The sequence below is a fragment of the Carassius auratus genome, chromosome 26 (assembly GCF_003368295.1).
Source record: "Carassius auratus strain Wakin chromosome 26, ASM336829v1, whole genome shotgun sequence".
NCBI classification, from domain to species: Eukaryota; Metazoa; Chordata; class Actinopteri; order Cypriniformes; family Cyprinidae; genus Carassius; species Carassius auratus.
Genome location: NC_039268.1, coordinates 9,360,479 through 9,384,229, shown reverse-complemented (window position 1 = coordinate 9,384,229; position 23,751 = coordinate 9,360,479). Strand labels below are relative to the sequence as shown.

General features: G+C 36.3%; 1 protein-coding gene across 1 annotated transcript; it reads right to left on the bottom strand.

Annotated features, from left to right (window-relative positions):
* Positions 1–14,142: 14,142 nt before the first annotated feature.
* LOC113044776 (neuronal acetylcholine receptor subunit alpha-10-like) lies at positions 14,143–22,767 on the bottom strand. Its single transcript, XM_026204949.1, has 6 exons — positions 22,722–22,767; positions 22,194–22,339; positions 20,190–20,344; positions 19,817–20,000; positions 18,112–18,463; positions 14,143–15,008 (listed from the first exon to the last, which is right to left on the bottom strand). Exons 1-6 carry the CDS (start codon positions 22,765–22,767, stop codon positions 14,143–14,145), a joined length of 1,749 nt encoding a protein of 582 aa, XP_026060734.1.
* Between the last annotated feature and the right edge of the window lie 984 nt (positions 22,768–23,751).

The window sequence follows — 23,751 nt, the reverse complement described above, 5'->3', positions numbered from 1 at the left end:
AGGGCTTTGTCAGTTGAGAAAAAATCTACAAGTTTTTGCAGTTAAAGATTCTGAAAATATGCTTATAAAAGTATCTGCTTATGCAGATGATATCACTGATTTTATAAGAAATACAAATAATGCTGAAGCATTAAAAGAAAGCTTAAATATTTATGAAAAGGCCTCATCTGCAAGGGTCTATTGGAATAAAAGTGAAGGTTTCATTATGAGGAACTGGCAAGAGGAGTCTCCTCCAGTACTCCTAGGTGGAGTTAAATGGGGTAAAGAAGGGTTAACATTTTTAGGGGTGTATCTAAGGAAAGAAAGAAATAAGGAAACTAACTGGGATGGCTTGATAGAAAAAGTGTGTGGAAAATTGTCCAAATGGAAGTGGGTGTTCTATGATTTTCCTTTTCTATTTTTCTGAATTGGAATTCGTAATTCAGTTACACATATTTTTCTTTCTTCCTTTCTCTTGTTCATCATGTTTTCAACACTCAGAATCAGATTTTGATCAGTTCTGTCAGAAAGCTGCTAGTATTAACAGGGAACTTGAACTAGAAGCTCAATGCTGAACTTGAATATGTTGCCAGGGAAGCTGAAGTCCATCAAAGGTTCAACACTTCACAGGTAATGTTGAAGACATTTAGTTATAACTGATTTACTTTAATTAATCCCTACTTAATGTGTTAATATGTGTTAATGTGTCCTTACTTTCAAATATTTTGTTCACAGATCATTTTTAACACACTGTCTCAACATGAAGGCTATGTATTAAAACAACAAAAACATTTTCCTTTTTCATTATTTCAGTTGAAAAGGTAGACCAAAGGAAGACCTGTCATATTCTTGTCAAACCCGTCTTGTTTGTGGAGAGGGATGAATTTGAATCTTGTGCGTTTACGGAGAAGACTAAAAGCTGCAACGGCAAACATTTCCAATCGTACGTCTGTGTTGGTGTGATCAGCTCAGTGTTATTTTTGGCAGCCCTTTTAGTTTTAGTCTTAGTCTTTTGAACAAAAATGCTTTTTAGTTTTAGTCACATTTTAGTCACTTATAAACTTGATAGTTTTAGTCAAGTTTTAGTCGACAAAAACACAAAAAGGTTTTAGTCAAGTTTTAGTTGACGAAAACACAAAAAGGTTTTAGTCAAGTTTTAGTCAATTTTAGTAAAAAACAAAAAAGTAGTCTTTAACAAATTAATTTAGGTTAAAAAGTATTGGAAATGGACTTAGGTTTGACAGGTTGCAACGAGTGTTGCAATTCATAAAACAACAGTTAACCTTAAAAGCTTTGCATAATAAACTAGACTTTCTCATTGATGGAGATGCAGTGCTGCCAAGCTGTACTTCATGGTCGCATTGGCCAGAAACCTTTTATCCACATATTTCAAGTTATATTTTTTCCATGAATTGATGCCCCTCGGAAATTTTTAGCACATTGCCTATTTTCACCAGTAATCACAGTAATAAAGGAATGGTTTAAAGTTTAAACAGCAAAAAAACGTTGAGCTACTACAATATTACACACAGATAAAGTGGTAACAGTGGAATCACTGTTTTACTCCAAAAAAGCCAGGAATAAAAACATTCTTACTTTGGCAATTGTGGCTTTATTTGAGAAATTGCTAAAGTGCAATGAACGTCGTGCCCAAAATATAAGCTATTGATGAACACATACTTATGCTCTACAACTTGTGCTTCAACTTGTCTGCCAGTGCAACAACAAGATGCATATTATTTGTAAACACAAACATCATACAACCCTGTCTAATAAAAGTGACACAAACATTCAGGGATGCATACACATGTATGGTCAAAAAAGAGAGAGTTATCGAAGCCCTCACCCCGCAGCAAATATCACAATTTTATATTATATATGAATGTCAAGAGCTAAGTGTATGTATTTATATAGCCTACACTAATAATATACAATTAAATTATGATCATTTTAAATGTATTGTGTAGGCTAAGTATAAAATATGGAACATAAAAAATATAGGCTTTTAATAATCTTTCAGTGCGCAAAACCATGATAATATGAAACGCTTCAAAACAGAGCGCACAAAGCGCGTATGCACATCGCGGGTGCAGAATGATGTGCTCAAAGCAACATGGAGTAACAGTGTGCTGCGCTGCTCAAGTGCGCATTTAAAAGTACGTGCAACCCAGGGGGCAAGGAACTCGACCGGAAGTTGGATTTCTGTTGAGACATTCAGATGGTAGAGTCAGAATTTGGTGTAAACAGAATGAGCACATGGATCTATCATGCCTTGTTACCACTGTGCAGGCTGGTGGTGGTGGTGGAGAATGGTGTGGGGGATGTTTTCTTGGCACACTTTAGGCCCCTTAGTGCCAGTTGGGAATCATTTAAATGCCACGGCCTACCTGAGCATTGTTTCTGATGTAGCGTATCAGACCCGAACCAGACTAATTAAAGAGTCGATCAGGACTGTGGTTGAAACACGATCCGAATTCCTCAGAAAGGCAACAGGAGGTCATAAATCATTCCGTGCCACAAGTCCGAAGCGAGATAACCAACCAACCAACTTTTTTACAGAACAGCTCTCAATATTAACACCATTAGAACAATTATTGGCTATTTCAATTCGGAGAAGAGATTGTCAAATTTGGGGCAAGTAATTGAGATTCAACGCTGGACATCACATGTAAATCCATGAGAGTAATACTCAAGATTCTTGGACTGACTTTCCCCACCTAGCAGAACCAGACTGAAATTCCTGGGGGGGGCTTTTAACCTCTGGTCTCCATAGAAAGACTTTATGTCAGAGAATGGCACATAAACTCTCTTTTCTAGATATAAATGGACCAAAATGAACTCAAACTACTAATAAATGAATATCAGTCCATCGCTTAACTCCATATTCATTTATAAAGTATGTAACCCACACATTTGACTATCATGTTATAATCACTTATTGTGTATGTCTTTTAATAACTATTGGATAGCTTAAAGGTGCCATCTGTAATGTTTGGCAAAAAAAATCAAGTCCTACACCACATTCCATACCAGATGGGGGCAATATGCCTCAATAAAGTGAATTGGTCTACTCTAGAGTAACAAATGAGAAACGGCATAGTCTCTATGCTCCGCCCCTACTTTCACAACAACACTACAGCCATAGCCGAAGCCTAACTGTGCGTTCACACCGCCGGCGTCTAGAGCGTCAAAAATTCGCTCTTGCCGCTCTGCTCACGACGCTGCAGAAAGATTTGTGAGCGCTCAGATGCTCTAATGTAGATCGAATGCCTTTTTTGTATTTAAAGCGGCCGCAAAGCAAACAAGCTTGTTGATCTTGTGCAGACTAACCACAAGGAGTTATAAGTTAACCTCATTAAATATTGTTGTGGACGAAATATTATGATCCTTTACTTAAAATGAACAATCTCAGACACCTTGGTCCACATATCACTTTTAATTTATTTTTTATGTCCTTGTACGCAAACAGGGACACATCATAGATTAATACAAACGCTAAACAGCAATAATCAACCTGTCTTTTATTCTGCTTGGAAACTAATGTGCTAACTCTCAAGCATTCACCGTGAGACACACACAATTGACTCTTTTCACACGCTTTCACGCCACACATAAATTTTTTCACGCACAGAAAAACCACGAAGCAAACAGGACATGGAGACCAACAGACTAGACAGAGCAGGTTAGTCATGATATAATAAAATGGGTAACGTTAAGTTATAGCTAGCTCATTATCAAACGCAGCTACGGTTAGCCATCGCTAACATTAGCACGTTTATCGAACAGCCTTCGATTCATTTCTATGTTATAACTTCCCGAAAACAAATGAACAAACATATAAAACAAACTTCTAGCGAAATACTAACAGCATCTAACTTATCAATCGAAAAGAAATGTTGCAAGTTCAGAGTCGAACCTCATTTCTTTGAGGTCCATCAGTTGCCTCCAGCGATTAAAAGCAGTGCCGATGTTTACTCTGGTTCGGCTCCTTTTCTTATCGGATTTGATTTGTGATTCCGAGCGCGGTTGTTTCCCTGTAGCGGGTGGGGGTCTCTTGCCAAGGGCTTGAGCCATAATTTCTCTCTCTTCCCTGAACTGAAATGAAGTACTGTGCTGTACTTTCCACATGAATGACATCAGGTTCAGGCACGCCCACAAGACGTGCAAGTTATTTGTGTATTGCAGGTTGGCTGGTGGTTATGTTGCTCGCATACCGCCTCCCATGGCTGAAACAGGTATTACGACACCTGTCGAGCCGGGGCTAGTAATACTAATGCTAACTAAGGTTGATATCTCTGCAGCACTATAACTTGACATTTTTTTAATGACATCATCGCCCTTATTTCTTCTCATTCTTTTGATGCGTGTAGGTCATGTTATGGATATTTTTACCTCAATTTTTGCATATGGCACCTTTAAGGATACATATTCATGTTTCATATGTACGTGTTTGAATCTGTTAGCTTGAAACAGTCCTGACGTCAGTTATTAGTTAAATGTATCATATTCTTGTTATAGGAATCATGTCCAAAATTATACCCTACAAAAGCGGGAAAATTCGGATCACGTGCTTGATGAGATAACATATGATTTATGATACCCTCGAGCAAAGAAGATATCTGATTGGTCAAGACAACATTTGAGGTGTGGCCAGCAGGCCAGTTTAAATACTTAGGACACCATAAAATCTTGTTTTTAGCTTCTAGCTTTGCTTCTTAGCTTTTGCTATTAGTCATGTTGTCTTTTAGCTTGTAGCATTGCTACCTAGCTTTTGCTTTTAGCCATGCTTTTAGTCATCACTGTTCTCTGAGTGCGGTTCCAGCGTGCTTCGGCCTGCTGCAACTTAGCCACGATGAGAAGAAACACCACCTAGTCTCGTCAAACTTTACTTCTGTTATTTAACTTCAGTTTCTTTTCTTTTCCATTTGAGAGTTTAGTGTTCTGAGTTAAGTTTTGTAACGCTGTGTCTCCAAGTCTGACCTCGAGTGCCCGTTCAACTTCAACCAGCCCACAAAACTCTGCGTCTTCAGCCAACGCCCAACCACGGGCTTCCCAAGATGTCACTTCATCGACTACTGAACTTCCAGCCAATCAGCGACATCGGGAAACCCCCTTTACACAGGAGACGCAAGTAGTACCTCCAGTCTCTGATCTATACTGGTGTATATAATATAATTTATCCTCAGTGAGGAACTCAATGCTAGGTTTAATTAAGTGATTGATGGCTGTTCATGTCTATGCAATTTTACGTATTGCTGTAAACTTGGGATTTCACATTTTCATTCTCTTAAACTCATTCTTCCCTAAATTTCTATCTTCCTGCAACTTGTATAAATGTCTGAGCGTATGTGCTTATGTGTTAGATTAGTTTGTCTTAGATATATCTAATAAAGCCTTATTCATATTGAAAAGAGAAGTATCTTGTGTTTTGTGCTGAGAAGTGAATATCTTAAACTGCCGATCTTGTTACTGTGCTAATTTATATTGTTTTCACTATACTTTGGATATTAATATCCAGTGCAGATTTGATGCTAAACGGCTCATGCAGTGAATTGCAGGGCGTCTCAGTGATCAGGTATGAAACAGTGATTCTGTTCAAATTCCCTTTAAAATCTTAAATGATTCCCTTTGAGCTAAATTGACCTGTTTCCCTTACACTGACCATGTCAATCCCTTTATGACCACTATGTACCCATCCTCTGATGGCTACTTCCAGCAGGATAATGTTCCTGTGGCACAGTGGTAGAGCATTGCATTAGCAGCGCAAAAGGTTTTGAGTTTGAGTCCCAGGGAACACATGTTAGGTCAAAAATGTATAGCCTGAATACACTAAGTTGGTCTGGATAAAAGACACATGCCTTTGGTGTGAGAGACCCAGGTTCGAATCCACTGTGAGATACCAATGTGTCCCTGAGCAAGACACTTAACCCCTAATTGCTCCAGAGGCATGCGACCTCTGACATATATAGCAATTGTAAGTCACTTTGGATAAAAACGTCAGCTAAATAAATAAAAAAAATTAATGCACCATGTCACAAAGCTCGAATCATTTAAAATTGGTTTCTTGAACATGATAATGAGTTCACTGTACTAAAATGGCCCACCAGATCTCAACCCAATAGAGCATCTTTGGGATGTGGTGGAACGGGAGCTTAGTGTCCTGGATGTGCATCCCACAAACCTCCATCAACTGCAAGATGCTATCCTAACAATATGGGCCAACATTTCTAAAGAATGCTTTCCGCACCTTGTTGATTCAATCCCACGTTGAATTAAGGCAGTTCTGAAGGGGAAAGGGGGTCAAACACAGTATTAGTATGGTGTTCCTAATAATCCTTTGGGTGAGAGTGTATATATATATATATATATATATATATATATATATATATATATATATATATATATATATATATATATATATATAAATATATATAAATTTTTCTAATAAAAAATAAAGAGAATACAAAAAAATTAGAAAGGTAGTTAATTATTATTATTATTATTTATTTATTATTTTTTTTAAGAATATAATAAGAATAGTAAGTGCTAAATTTAGAGGGTCAAATAAAGACGGAAGAGGTGTGTTTTAAGCAGATTCTTGAAAATGGCTAAGGACTCATCTGCTCGGATTGAGTTGGGCAGATCATTCCACCAGGAGAGATCATTTAATTTAAAAGTCCATAAAAGTGACTTTGTGCTTTTTGGGGATGGCACAATCAAGTGACGTTCACTAGCTTCTAGGGAGCACATAAGTCTGAAGTAATGAATTTAGGTAAAGGGGTGCAGAGCCAGTGGTGGTTTTGTATCAAACATCAATGCCTTGAAATTTATGCAAGCAGTTATTGGTAGCCGGTTCAAATTGATAAACAGAGGTGTGATGTGTATTCTTTACGGCTCATTAAAAATTAATCTTGCTGCCACGTTCTGGATTTATTGTAAAGGCTTGATAGAACTGGCTGGAAGACCTGGCTAGAGAGCATTGCAATAGTCCAGCCTGGACAGAACAAGAGCTGAACAAGGAGTTGTGCAGCATGTTCCAAAAGAAAGGGCCTGATATTCTTAATGTTGAATAAAGCAAATCTGCAGAACCGGACAGTTTTAGCAATGTGATCTGAGAAAGTTAGCTGATCAATCATAACTCCAAGGTTTCTGGATGTTTTTGAAGGAGTTATGGTTGATGTGCCCAACTTGATGGTGAAATTGTGATAAAACGATCGGTTTTCATGCACTGAAAACCCTAATAAGTTGACTGAACTAAATTTATTGAGTAAACTTGTTGCCTCAATTTAATTGAGTAATGGAGTCTCCCAAAACTTACATATTTAAGTTTATTTAACTTGACGGTTTTGTAGACTACCTAAATCCCTCAGAGGTTTATTTGTTGATACTTGATTCATTTGAAGTCACCATTGTGGTGGAAAGTGTTTGGTTTAGTTGGGATCTTGGTCCAGTTACTTCTTGTGTTAATTTGTCTCTTGCTGCTGTATTGGTGTATTTTAAAACGCTGTTTTTGTGGTGAAAAAAGACAAATTTAAATGAGCTCAGGTGTTATTTGATGTTTTTTGTTGATGAGAGAGTCATCACATAATACGTATTTGAGATCATAAAATAAGTTTTGTTTGATATTTTTAACAGGCACCAGGAGTAAAATACTTATTTTAAAGATGGACGAAATGAATGCGTTTGAAATAATTTGAGTAAAAGAATCAATCAAGTTTTCACACACACAGACTTCTAGATGTAGCATATGCATCACAATAATGGTGACAAACAAAAGAGCTCCATAGCACAAACTCATCCTTATTTTCCAGCCTTTTTTTGTTCTGATTGTCACCATTGATGTGATGCATATCCAAAATCTTGATGTCTGTTTGTGACGACATGATCGGTTTTCTAAAAGTAAGTACATTGTTTTATCTACAAAGTTTATATCCATAAAAGTATATCCATAGTTGCAGCAATACATTTTATTTTACTATAATAAGTCACCATTACAAGCAAGATATGTGTATGTTAGATCTCAACTCTCTTTGCCACAGTAACAGTGTTTTACAACACACAAGTTACAGTAGCAAGAGACAAGCTTACACCAACAAAGAGCTGATAACACCTGAGCTCTTTTAAACTTTGTCTTTCTTCGCCACAAAAACAGCATTTTAAAATATACTGTTATAGCAGCAAGAGACAAGCGAACATAAGAAGTATCTGGACCAAGATCCCAACTAAACCAAACATTTTCCACCACAATGGTGACTTCAAATGAATCAAGTATGCACATTTAAACCTCTATTAATTCTCAATAAGAGCTTCTCTAGATGTCTGACAGAAATAAAGTCACAGAACCTTGTAAGGAGGATATGTGAACATCTATATCGAATGTACAGAAGACATAAAAAACATTAAAAAAGACGTCATAAAAACATTCTCTCCTCAGTGGATGTCTTTTCAATGTCTGCAAAGACATAAAAATACTTTTTTTTTTTTTTTTTTTTACAGTGCAGTATAGGGTTTACTGTATTTTCATAAATATTGTGACAGTTTGTCAAAAGGTCAAAGTGTAAATATGCTGTTATTTGTTTTACTTCAGTCTGCTGTCAAAATTAAGAACATCATTTTCAGTTAAATTTACATGTTGAGTTAACTTAAATATATAAGTACACTTGAAATTAGTACCAAGTTAAGTGAACATAATTGTTTAAGTACATTAAATTAGCATCAAGTTTGGTGAACTGAGTGATTTAAGTACAATCTACAAAACCGTCAAGTTAAATAAACTTAAAAATGTAAGTTTTGGGAGACTCCATTACTCAATTAAATTGAGGCAACGAGTTTACTCAATCAATTTAGTTCATTCAACTTATTAGGGTTTTCTACAAAACCGTCAAGTTAAATAAACTTAAATATGTAAGTTTTGGGGGACTCCATTACTCAATTAAATTGAGGCAATGAGTTTACTCAATCAATTTAGTTCATTCAACTTATTAGGGTTTTCGATCTAACGAGTTAAGCAGTAACTTTAGCTGTCATGTTCTTTCGCTCAAAGGAAAACGATTGGGCCACTTCATCAAATACTTAAGTTGTAATTTCAATAATCATCTCAAAATCACGTACCACAAGGATTTAAATTAACATATTTCACCAGTAGAAATCATGCAAAACAACTTTATATCTACATAATTTTAGTCACCGAACATAGTACACGAAGAAAAACTTCCTCTTGAAATGTAGTTCAGCAACCAAACAGACCAAAAGGACGAATTTTGTAACCCACCAATCAGTGCTTTTGTTCTCTTGTTGCTAGGCAGAATTTCTCCAATGGCCAATCACATTAAAGGAAGAACAGAGTGACGTTGAGTTTTTCGAAAGGATTACTCATGATTTTGAGCTCACAACACTTGAAATCTTAAGTTTATGCATTTTGAAGGTAAATTAGTTAAATTAACTCATATTTTTAAGTGACAGGGCCAAAATGCAAAATTTTAAGTAATGTTTAGTCAACATTACTTGATTTTTTAAGTCAAGGCAATATTAGGGTTTACAGTGTGTTTCTACAATATTTAGTAGTAGCTTATGGTGGTGACTGTCAGTTTGTGCACGTTTGACAGGATAAAAAAAAACAAAAAAACAAAAAACAAAGACATAGTCAGCTAGACGATGAACATTATTAATTAATAGTTATTATATGATGCAGTCACACATGTAGCAATAATTGTTAGTTCTGTTTGTTGATTCAGGGTTAGCATCATCTGAGGTCCTCTGAGGGTCAGCATCATCTCTTCTCAGGTGTTCTGGATCCAGACTGGAGGTTGTGTAAATCCTAGTTACCACGGGATGTAAATCCTGTGGCAAAACATAGAAACAAAATAGAGACATCATTAGCATAGCTGCTGATCCAACAAAGTAAAATTAGTTTAACCCAAGCTAATGAATAAAAATGCACATTTGATCAGATGCAACTACACTCACAATTTAAGAGATACATTATTTGAATGCTTGGCGAAAGAGATGCGTTTTTAATCTAGATTTAAATAGAGAGAGTGTGTCTGAACCCCGAACATTATCAGGAAGGCTATTCCAGAGTTTGGGTGCCAAATGTGAGAAAGCTCTACCTCCTTTAGTGGACTTTGCTATCCTAGGAACTACCAAAAGTCCAGCGTTTTGTTACCTTAGGGTGCGTGATGGGTTGTAACGTGGTAGAAGGCTAGTTAGGTACGCAGGAGCTAAACCATTTAGGGCCTTTCTAATGTTATCTATTTTATCAGTGAAGAAATTCATGAAGTCATTACTATTTAACATTGGTGGAATATTTGAATCAGGTGGCATCTGGTAATTTGTTAATTTAGCCACTGTGCTAAATAAAAACCTTGGATTGTTTTGGTTATTTTCAATGAGTTTGTGTATATGTTCTGTCCTAGCAGTTTTTAGAGCCTGCCTATAGCTGGACATACTGTTTTTCCACACAATTCTAAAAACTTCCAAGTTAGTTTTTCTCCATTTGCGTTCAAGACTACTTGCGTTCAAGAGTTACTTTCTTGAGAGAGTGAGTATTACTGTTATACCATGGCACAGTGAGTTAACATCCAGTAAGAAATGTCTGTTCGACAAGCTGAGATGCGAGTAGCTACCGTTGGATCATCAGGATGGAATGAGATGTAGAGTTTAGTGTCATCAGCATAGCAGTGGTAAGAAAAGCAATGTTTCTGAATGACAGAACAAAATGATGCCATGTAGACAGAGAAGAGAAGTGGTCCAAGAACTGAGCCCTGAGGCACCCCAGTACTGAGACGTTGCGACTTGGACACCTCACCAAGATACTTTAAAGAACCTATCTGATAGGGAAGACTCAAACCACTGTAGTGCGGTTCCTGAGATGCCCTTTGTCAGTAGTGTTGACAGGAGGATTTGGTGGGTAACCGTGTCAAAAGCAGCAGACAGATCAAGCAAGATAAGTATTGAAGATTTCGAGTCTGCTCTTGCCAGTCTTAGGGCTTCAACAACTGAGAGCAAGGTAGTCTCAGTTATGTCCACTTCTGAAACCAGATTGGTTGCTGTCAAGCAGGTTGTTCTTTGTGAAAAAGGTAGAGACTTGGTTGAACACAGCTCGTTCAAGTGTTTTTGCAATGAAAGGAAGGGAAACTGGTCTGTAGATCTATAAAAGAATACCTACTGTATTCTACATGCCAACTAATTCAAAATGGTAATGTAGTGGGGAGAGGTGAGGACCCAAAAGGGAAATGTAAATGAAGACTTTTAATAGAGAATAGCAATGTAACAGAAAAAAACAGTCTTCAGATAAATAACAAAAGGCAGCCGATGAGCAGGCACACAAACAGTGAACAAAGTCTCTCTTCGAAGTAAATCAACAAACAGAAAGTCCTTCCTTGTAAACGGATCAGCACACAGTCAGCGTGCAGTGAAAGGCGCGATAGAGAAGAGATAATGAGAAACAGCTGATGAAGTGTGAGAGTGTAACAAGATGACCAGCAGAGGGGAAAAAAAGGGGAAGGCAAACCGAAACCATGACAGGTAATGTAAAAATTATAAATTTTTTTGTTTTTCTTTTTAACATTATTTAATTAATTGCATCAACTTAATGTTACTGAATTGCTAATTTATATATATATATATATATATAAATGGGGAAGTCATGGGGAAGTCGTGACCTAATGGTTAGAGGGTTGGACTCCCAATCGAAGGGTTGTGGGTTCTAGTCTCGGGCCGGATGGAATTGTGGGTGGGGGGAGTGCATGAACAGCTCTCTCTCCACCTTCAATACCACGACTTAGGTGCCCTTGAGCAAGGCACTGAACCCCCAACTGCTCCCCGGGCGCCGCAGCATAAATGGCTGCCCACTGCTCTGGGTGTGTGCTCACAGTGTGTGTGTGTGTGTTCACTGCTCTGTGTGTGTGCATTTCGGATGGGTTAAATGCAGAGCACAAATTCTGAGTATGGGTCACCATACTTGGCTGAATGTCACTTCACTCTCATTCTCTCACTCTTTCTGATAGAACTGATCAAAATCTGGCAACCTTTTTCTTAGCTTCCGTTTCTATGATGACTCTGTTGAGAATGTGTTGACCGTGGACATGCTCTGAGCTGACTTATTCCGAGATACATTTTTGGAACCAGCATACCATAAGTAAGCTAGGTTTGGGTTAACTAACTGAGAGATCAGGGTATACGTGACTGTAAGTTAACCTTGCTTTCGGGCATACCACCTGCACTGCCTGGGAAGTATGTCAGAATCCTGGCTACATTAAATTACAGATGAATAAAAATGACTCAAAGGCTGATGCATGTGATCAACAACTTTTTTTTTGCTCTTTTTAAGTCAGTCCAAAAAGCATCAAAATTGTAAGGGTTGTTGTGCAAATATTCAGCACTCAGAACTTCATCCATGCATATTTTTGAACTAAAACATTTGCACCACAAAAAAGGAGGTTTTGAGTTATTTTTCAAAACTATCAAATTATTTAAAATGTTTAGTGTGTAGTAGATTTGTGAGAATTGGGGGTTGTGACACCATTGAGTTATTGAACTGTCACTGACCTGTTGGACCCATCTGCAAATATACTCCCTTTACATTGGGTGTACTATCATCTCAGCATGGGCCGATACACGATTTTGACGGTATGATAACTTAAAGCTAAATTATCACAGTTTCACTGTATTGTGGATACAGTTCTTACATTAATTATTTTTAGATGTCTGGGTAAAAATCGTTTTTTTTCCCCCATGAACAATATATTGAATTTTTTAAGCAACACAAGAAACATTTGCAACACACAAATGACTTTTTTTCCTTGATTTTTTTCTCAAGTGTTTGCTGAATTGATGGTTGATTTGCTGCTAGAGCTATTGCTGCCCTAAAAAGAAAATAAAGTAATACTTAATTTAACCTAAATCTATGATTACCTTTTTTTAATTTAACTTTATCTTTTAATTATAGTACTTATGTAAGATATTTTAATGGTATATATAATTTTACATATAATTGATTGGGTTGTTTACATTCAGTATATAATTGGTTGGGTGATTGGTTTATTAAATTATACAATTTGAAGCAAAAACAGAATGTTCTGACCAAACATCCCTAAAATAAACAAAAGAAGCAGACAAACTGGATGAGAACGCACATACACCAAATACACTCAGGAGGAGCTTATGTAACAGCAGCGAAATGGTATCTTTGATTTCCACAGGAGGAAGTTTAAGCACCAGTTTAAGTTTTGTGCTTTCCACACAAATTACCTTTTGGAAAGTGATTGCAGTGCAGTTTGTGCAAGTTCCGAATAGAGAGTTGCTGAAATAAAACATTTAGTGGCCAATAACTGATCTAAAATTGTGGTATACCTTGAAAGCAGGTAATCGGTTCATGCCTACAGTGAATGAGGATTGCTTTTGGGATTGCTTCCACTTTAAGATGAGACTTACTGTGACTGGATTAAACGTTTGACATTTGCATTTGTGGGGATATAACTGCAGTCACTGGATATTGATAAGGACACCCCTAATAAATGGTACTTTCCTAGTAAAGGAAAGTAATTTTTCGAATAGCCCTGTGATAGACCATTTAAGGGGGGTAGTAGCACCATTTGTAAAGAATAATAGAAGCAGAGAACAATATAAGAAACAAGCATAGCAAATCAAACAAATAATGAAATACAGAAATTGCAGAATGTAGATTTATATGATGAGATAATATGTTAGCATTGGTCAAGGATGCAAGTTTTACACAGTGTGTGTGTGATCAACATTCAAGACTTGTCTATTTATGCATTTTTAATGTGCATTAGTGTGGATGTCTGTCAATGCGCATGTGCAGGGTTAATTGTGCATTATTAATGTTTGTCCATGCCAGACAAAGATTGTGTTACTCTATATACACATGTGGGAACACGTCTACACCTAAAATATTAATGCCTCTTCTTTAACTTTTACAACTAGATAATATTTTGGAATGTAAAGAATGTAATAAACAATTAACATATTGAGACATTCAAGCAAATACAGAACATGAGCCCATTTGCCAACAAATACAAGACTGTAGGAATTAATGTTTGAAAAAAAAAAAAAAACCAATCAATTACTAACTGGTCTTTTGACACATAGTGTTAGACAGTATGAAATATCAATTGATTATATATTTAAAGTGTACACGGTCTAGGTTGCCTTGGCCATGACAAGGATACTCATGAGGAAGACCATGATGAAAAACACCCACATGAAGAACCTGTCCATCACCTTGGCAACCTTCTTCCATTCAGCCCCTTTGGCCTGGTGTGCCCTCTGCTCTCTGAAACAGTTAGCTATGTACTCAATGTTTCGCACCACTTTCTGATGTTGGCCACAGATGCATACACATCCTGTGCCAGTGGTAATCTTATTGTTACTATCTGCTCCAAAGGTTTTGCTGTAGCTATTATTGTGGTGATACCCAACTCCACTGAGATAACCATTGCCATGATCGTAGGTGTACCCAGCAAGTTTTTCTGGAATGGAAAGTTCACTATCTTTGAGTTTTTCCTGGCTTGTCAGTGGGAGCTTTTCACTTCCATCTCGGCCAATGTAATGTGTGTGTTTTGGATGATGGGCATTCTGTCGAATAGGGGAATTTGAAGACGAGCGGGTCCTCCTTCCCTGGTTCTGCCTCTGTTGTCGATAGTCACTGCTGTTGTGATGGTACCCATTCCCATGCCTGTGGTCTCCGTGATTGTACCCATTAAACTGACTGCGGTTTCTGTCATCATGGTGACAGTCTCCATAAAACCCTTTGTCAAAATACCCATCTCTCTCAAGGCTAGCCAGTGGGTCTTCAGAGAACAATGTGCCTCGGTCACTTTCAGGTGTGGTACAGTTCTCCCCTACCTCATACACAAAGAAGATCTTCGACATGAAATCTATTATCAGGACTTTGGCCCAGTGTGGCACCGGTTTGGCTTCCGCTCCACAGAAGTGTATATTCATGATAAAGATAGTTAAAGATGTAGAGGCTGTTATCATGGTCATCGTTGCAATGTAGTATTTTCCTATAGGAAAGACAGACAAGGGATAAATAACAAAGATGCTATCAATACTTATGACAAAGGATAAACAATAGACATTGTTTTTCTTTGCATGTCACATTATATTTTAACATATCAATAAAAATTATATTAATTAAATATCTTATTTTTGATAATTTAGTGACAATCTTAATTTTATTTATTCATTGATTGATTAATATAGCATTTTTTTCAATTGTCTATAACACCCAGCTACAGCCAGAACCACAATTTATTAATTTCCAGTAGAGTCTTACCAAGACTATGATGTATAATATATACTCTGCTTTCACTTCACTTCACAAATTGAAAGTTAATAGCAACTTACACTAGGGGGTCAACTGGGCCATGAATAAAGTATTTAAAGCTGCAGTCTGTAAGTTTTTCCTCTTTTTTGCCATCTCTGTTTGAAAACATGCAATGCATGTTGTTTATGGAATTATCTTCCTTGCGTGGGTTGTGTGGTGTTTGTCGGCATGGCTCAAACGCTGATTAATCTAATGTTTTGAGGAGTATGTGTGGCAGTCATTCACAGCGCCTGTGTGGATATTTACTGTACTTCACAATCACAGATTTTCATATTAAGAAATTATTTTAACCCAAAAAGCAAACTATGCTCCCTTTGAACTTGTTGTCTTTAAAATAAAAATCTTGTGTAATCCCAGGCTATGTGTAATCAAAAGTGCATTTAAAACTGCAATATAATTTCATTTCATTCAGATGTGTTTCATAAACAAATAATCAGATCAAGGCTGCATCTCATTGTTAGTTTTTCTTGATCTTAATGCTGCGTTCGACACCATAGATCATGACATACTAATAGATTGATTACAAAACTATACAGGTATTCAAGGGCAGGCTCTAAAATGGTTCAGATCCTACCTGTCTGATAGCTACCATTTTGTTTATTTAAATGGTGAGTCATGTCATTTAGCACCAGTAAAAATATGGAGTGCCACAAGGATCTGTCCTAGGTCCTCTGCTATTTTCAATATACATGTTGCCCCTTCGTAATATTACTACAAAATACTGGATTAGTTTCCACTGTTATGCTGATGATACTCAACTATGTATCTCAACGAGACCTGATGAAGCTTCCAAATTATCTAAGCTAACAGAGTTTATTAAAATGTAAAAGACTGGATGACCAATAATTTTGTCTTTTTTGGATATTACTTATTGGACCAAACAACAGTACACAGAATCTAGTACTACAGTTTGCAAATAGACGGATGTACTGTTACTTCCTCTGCAGTCTAAAACCTGGGTGTTTTATTAGACAGCAACTTGTCTTTTGAAAACCATATTTCCCATGTTACAAAACCAGCATTCTTCCATCTTAGAAACATTCCCAAGCTACGAAACATGTTACCTGTTTCTGATGCAAAAAAGCTAGTGACCTCTTTACTGGACTATTGTAATGCACTGCTAGGCAGTTGTCCTGCATCTTCAATAAACAAGCTACAGGTAGTCCAAAATGCAGTGGTTAGAGTCCTTCCCAGGTCAAGAATATATGATCATATTACCCCAATTTTACAGTCTCTGCACTGGCTACCTATAAAGTTCTGTATCAGTTACAAATTATTTTACTTACCTATAAGGCCTAAATGGTTTAGCTCCTGCATACTTAACTAGCCTTATACCACACTACAACCCATCACGCTCCCTAAGGTCACAAAATGCTTGACTTTTAGTGGTTCCTAGGATAGCAAAGTACACTAAAGGAGGTAGAGCTTTCTCACATTTCGCTCCCAAACTCTGGAAAAGCCTTCCTTATAATGTCCAGGGTTCAGACACACTCGCTCTGTTTAAATCTAGATTAAAAATCTCTTTCGCCAAGCATTCGAATGATGCATCTCATAATTTGTGACTGCAGTTGTATCTGATCAAATGTGCATTATTATTCTTTAGCTTGGGTTAAACTAATTAATTTTACTTGGTTGGAATAGCAGCTACGCTAATTGTGTCTCTATTTGTTTCTATGTTTTGCCAAGGGATTTACATTCCGTGGTAACTTGGATTTACACAAGCTCCAGTCTGGATCCAGAACCCCTTGAGAAGAGATGATGCAAACACCTCAGATGACCTCAGATGATGCTAACCCTGAAACAACAAACAGAACTAACAAATATTGCTACAAGTGTGATTGCATCTTATAATAATTGCTGTTAATAGTGTTGATTGTCTGGTTGACTACGTCTTGTATTAATTTTTCTGAAAATTCCTGTCATATGCACATAAACTGACAGTCACCACTGATAAGCTACGACTAAATATTGTAGAAATTAATTTTCTGTAAAGTTGCTTTGCGGTGATTTGTATTGTAAAAAGCGCTATACAGATAAACTTGAATTGATTTGAATAATACTTTCTGGCTTACAATCCGCCATCAAAATGATAAATTTAATGTGTTCCTGTAGCTCAATTGGTAGAGCACTGTGCTATCAAGTGCAAGGTTGGGGGTTTGATTCCTCGGGAACACATGATGAGTAAAAGTTTATAGCCTAAATGCACTGTAAGTCGCTTTGGATAAAAGCGTCTGCTGAATGCAAAAATTTTATTTAAATGTAATTTTAATTATTCTAGCTCCTGTGAGAAAAGGGCTATAAACAACCGCCACCTGCAGGACCTTAACATGCAATATAGTCTACTAGCCGGGACAATTTTCTTTATGTTTACAGATGTGACGTAATGACGCAGCATCATGATCGAATTTCCCACAAAAACCTACCCATACCACTCAGAAAAGAAAACATTATTATAAGATAACAGCTGTGAATTGGGCTAAAGTAAGGCAATCGTTTTGAACACTGGCTTATGTACTTTCTCAAATATTGATCTAGAATAATGTTTTGCCAAAAAAAGTTACGAACTGCAGCTTTAACCATAGTGACAATGACAGAAGTAAAGAAGTTGAGTCACTTTATAGCATTTGATTGTCACTTTTGTTATTATCCAAACTGTATAAACAGATCCACACTTAGCATTTCAACAGAATTGACAATATTCTCTAGCCAAAGTGAAATGAAAAGAAAGAAAGAGAAAACATATCCAAATATTTACAAATTCTGCTTTACAGTAAACTCACCAATTAGAGGAACACTTTCTGAAGGTGGCATACTCTCAGCCACCATCAGCTGAAATACAGTCAGAGCCAGCAGAACCGTCACCCCCAGTGAGACCTTCTCCCCTGAATCAGCAGGCAGGTAGAAACCCAGAGGAGCCAAGAAAGAGATGAGGAAACACGGTAGAAGAAGGTTGAAGATGTAGAAGGAAGAACGCCGCTTGAGCAGGACTGTGTACGTTATGTCAGGGTATGGATCAGAGCAGCAGCCGTACATTATGACGTTTTTAACGGCCGGCATACCGTGACACTCCCATTCCACGTTTTCCACAAAGTCTGAAAGGTCACCACTCTCCATGCCCATTCTGATATCCACCTGGGGTTATAGTGATGGGATTTTTAGTCAAGTCAAAGTTCCAAAACTGCCATATGTATAACAGGGTTTCATTTACAATTGATATGGATATCTATTATATATATATATATATATATATATATATATATATATATATATATATATATATATATATATATATATATACTTTTAATGTATAATGATTTCTTCTTTAAAAATTTTATTTATTTATTTTATTTATTTATTTTCTATTTATTTTTGTTATGTTTTTTATGAGGAGAAATGGGGTTCCCATGCATGAAGATGACACAGCGGTCCAGCCACCATACATTTTATACAACTGGTAATATTCCTCCTTACTGTGTTTTTGTATGTATTCTGATTTAACTTCATAATCTGTGGATGTTGAGGACATATTGACTAACACCTACAATAAATCTATGTAGAGTGTTTCACTTACTGTTACATTTATTTAATCCTTTTGTTGAATGGATAGTCTACCCAAAAATGAAAATTCTATAATCATTTACACAACACTTGTTCCAAACCTGTATGAGTTAATCAATAATAATACAGAATGAGTTTACAGTTACATGCATCAGACCTACAGATCTGAAGAACATTTTTTTTTCATACTGTAGTAGACAATCGCTACCACCAACTGTTTGGTTACCAACATTCTTCAAATTAGCTTCTATTGTGTACAATAGCTGGAAGAAACTTTATTAAGGTTTGGAACAAGTGGAGGGTGAATAAATGATGAAGAATTTCATTGTTGAGTGAATTATCCCTATGAATATTTTGAATTCAACATGTACTGTATTTAAGACTAAAATAAGAGTAAATGAGCAAAACCCAAATGTGTCATACCTACAGTGAACTAGGGGACTACATCTGCATCCATTGGAACATAACAGTGTGCACATTTTACATTTATACTTTATATTAGGTGGCCTTAACTACAATGTACTTACAACAAAAAATAAGTACAATGTACTTTTTGTGTTTATATTGTATTGCAAAACACTTTAGCTGTTGTTGAGATGAGATGCAGGTAAGGTTAGGGACAGCTTTGATGGTATGGGTTAAGTTGTAAGAAATTGGTAAACAGTGTAATTATAAATATATTTACAGAAATTAATTACAAATGAAATTACATGCAGGCATTTAAAAAATATATAAGCATAATTTAAGAACATGCATGCAAGTGCATTGTATCAAATGATTTATTTAACTGTTAGTAGTTAAGGCCACCTAATATAAAGTGTGACTCAAAAAGCTGTTATACAAAGCAAGTTATTGGAATAATTCAACACAAGTATGCATGCTCACTATTGTTCTTGCTAACTACGTACACCTATCAAGTACATATACCTGGTTGCCATTGTAGGTCCAGGAGCCAAAGGTAAGGTTGCACTGCTGACTATCAAAGGGGAAATAAGAGACGTCCACCTTACAGGAACTCTTAGTGATAGCAGGGGAGTCCCAAGTGATCTCACCATTATATCTCAACACCACATTCGTGTCTGGGGGTCCGGAGGAGTCCTCCTCATCTGCACTGAGTGAAAAAGAAATATAGAGGTCAATAATTCAGTCTTTTATGTATTCATTAAACAAATTTGAGCCTGTTGTCTATATTAGTTAAGTATGAATGTTTACATTCTCACATTATGTCATAGTTAAATTAACAAAGTTGTATGTTTCCATGTTTTATGCAAGATAATGTGTGTATGTGACATGTATTAACTTGTTATACAGAACGATGTCTGGTCTCCAAACAAGACTGCTGGGTATTCGAATGACCTCAAGTCCATCATACTCATCTTTATCCCAATGTAGATAAGCATCATGCCAGATCTGACGCACCCAAAGGTATGTGGTCAACACCTGGTTCCTTTCATCCTAGCACAAAGAGTCAAGCACAAAGCAAAACCAATTTTCATAACTGCACATATTTTTTTATTTATTTGGGCTCTCTATATATGAATTAATCAGTTATTTGATTTGTGAATAACCACCTAAATCTTGGTCTATTTATCATACACAGTGATCGCAGAAGACATAGAGTTGAATGGAATCTTTATGATCCTTTTAGAGCTTAAAACCCTATGTGCTTACTGTGAACATGTTCAAATGTATAAGGTTAGATATCTATTTTTATTTGAGTATGGGTTACACTGAGTATGGGTTACATTGTATGTTAAGACCAAGTATTCAGTCACACAGGGTCTTGCACTGCAAGATAAAACCCTGTTGTTGTACATGGTACACTTTCTCACAACAATGAAGAATGAAAGGAAAGAAAGTCTGAACCCTTAGGTTGCACTTAATGCCTTGTACATATCACATCTCATTGGTTAAAGGTACTCCTCAGGTTCAGTAAATTAATATTTGATCGAGTTTGATCAGGGTGGAAATTCAGTGCTTCTTGAATGAGAAATGCATTGTCTCTTTCTGGAACACACATAACAATTACTACCTGTGTCTTATATAACCATCATCCACAGACAGACAGAGACACAAACACTAATGTAAAACCATACAATTACAATTTAATTAGTGCATTTGAATAGGCTGTTCACCCAAAAATGACATTTCTGTCATCATTTACACTCATTTGCACTATTTTGTGCAAACAGGTGTTATTGCTTCCATTGAAGCACAAGATGTAACCATTCTCAAATCATGCTTGATAACAATTTTCCAGAAACTTGTAGAGTTTATTCTGCACTTCAGCTTGAAGCCATAGTAAGATAGTCTGAAGTTTAGATTAATTTGTTAATTAAATGTTTCACCCAATTTGCTATACTCATAAAGTGTGTGTATGTGGGTGTGTGTGTAAATAACACGAAGTAAAAGAATTACACATCTTATTATCCAACACTTTGATCCGCAGTGGCACACTTGCTAAAAAACTACTATACATTAGTCACACAGCTTACACTATACATACACGCATAAAACTTTGCATTGTCACAGGACACAGAGAGTTGATGAGAAGAGGATACACACATTAAACATTTGACGAGCACTGACACCTAGAGTTATCCATAATATAACTGCAACAAAAATGAAGAACACAGCTATTAATCCAGTGGGGGCAGTTTTGGCTGGTTGGTAACTCTGTAACTGCATAATTATGTGGACAAAATGTTCCCACTGATGACCATTCCAATTTAGTTGTATGATCTTATTTAATGAATGAATTGTTTAAATATAAGTTACTGTGGTGGTTCTCTACTTGACATCCAATGTAAATCTGTGTGCTAAAGCAAAAGCCTTTCAAGAGTAAATTATGCTTTGAAATTGGTTAGGCACCATTAACAAATTTGCTGTCACTACATCATTAACTGCTGATATTTAAGTACTAGGTCTGCACAAGTATGTATCATGTATTTTCAGAGGTTAAAAGTTTGGGGCAATTGTGCAATCATTGCGGTTTCAGCATTAAGTTGCCAAAGTATGATCAGAACATACACACACCATGCCACATCAAGGCCAGTTGGACAGCGTGTGGGTGTTTTGCTGGTGCGATATACAGTATGCCTTTATCTCCGAACCAGCGGAAGTGATATCAAACCAACTGTTTCTGCAGTAGGTCTGATGCATGTAATTGTAAACTCATTCTGTTTTGTTATTTATAAAAATTGTGAGGTAAAATAGGTGCAGGGTTTAATGTCAGTATTCCATAGACGTGTGTGTGTGCGTGTGTGTGTGTGTGTGTGTGTGTGTGTGTGTGTTTAATGCTCACCATATCTTTGATCTGTGAGAGTGTGATCTGTAGAGTGACATTAAGGGCTTTGTCTGTGTCCTCCACAGGCCGTAAAGCATTAGAATAGTTCTCCATTAGGTCATTCAGCAGTTTTTGAGCAAAACGACCCTGAGCAGAGAAAACAACTAGAGAGGACATATATTTTAATTAATTGTTGTCATTTAAACAAATAGAGTCATATACCATAAAAAATTATACATTTGTTGAAATTTAACAAATCATTTCAATATTTTCTCAGGTATATTAGTTTTGCAAAAATATGACTACCATAGTGATAAATATAACAGTACACGTTCACATATTTAAAACAAGAAATACAATTTGTTAACAAGGTGAGAAAATTTTTACTCTGAAAATCTATTGTTAACTGAAACAATATTGCTTATCAAAGAAATTAATTTTGTTCAAAGAATGTTCAGTTATCTTCTACTGAAAAACAAGACAAGACTGATTTGGAAAATTATGTATCTTTTGTCAGTATCAGCATTAAAAAGAGCATGGACTTACCATGTAGCAACATGCTAATGTGAACCACAATAAATATAATCTGCATTTTTCAGAAGAATGGCAAAAAAATACAATAAAATCTGGCAGTTATTATTTGCTGTTTCTTCTCATTTGCCGTCCAAGGTCATATTTTATTTGCTGGAGAGGAGGAAAGTCCCAGAGCGGTCTGAGCTTTGAGAGTGTGTGGTATGTCAGGTACAACACTGAAGGCCTGAATGTCTTGTTTCTCTGGAACAAGAGCCGAGGTATCACATAGCATGCACACTAACACACGTACACACGCTTCTTTTTACCGTGGAGATACTTATCTATGCAAGAAGAATGTGTGGTTATATTACTGGAGATCTTCTGTTCTTTCTAAAAACATCTTATGTGTTATCTTTTGCAGACTTGTGAAGGACTGTCCATAGTAATTATGTGTCATTGAATGTGTTTGTTCTGTCCGTCACAGTGAGAGCCGATCTGACAAGAGTGTAGTGCAGACGGGTCATGTGGTTTGAGTGTTACACACAATGAATTTTAAAGGAAGAGAGGTCTGTCTCTGAGACATGCACACACTGACTTTCAAGACAGCAGAGATTAATAGGTAACATGTTACAAGGTATACATTCTAGACATTTCTTTTGCAGAAATGGAAATGAAAAATATCATTTTTAACCACCTTTTCTTTGCATCTCTGACACATATTAACTTTCTCATTAACTTTCTCATCTCATTAAAGAGTGAGAACAAGTAATATTGTGCCTGTGTTAGTTTACTGGTGGGGCATATTGTTTTTTTCAATGGCAGAAGCACAGAAATGAAAATGTAAAACTAATACTGCAGTGCTACATACATTTGTTTAGACTAATATTGTTAATAGTGCACACATTTTTGATATTTTACATGAGATAGAACAGGCTATACACCAATGAAAATGTATGTATAAAATATTTTAGTTAAACCAGATAAACAAATCCATTTGTATTTTCTCAACAAAAATAAATAAATAAAAAAATCCATGCTTGTTACTAAATTAAAAAACAACCAA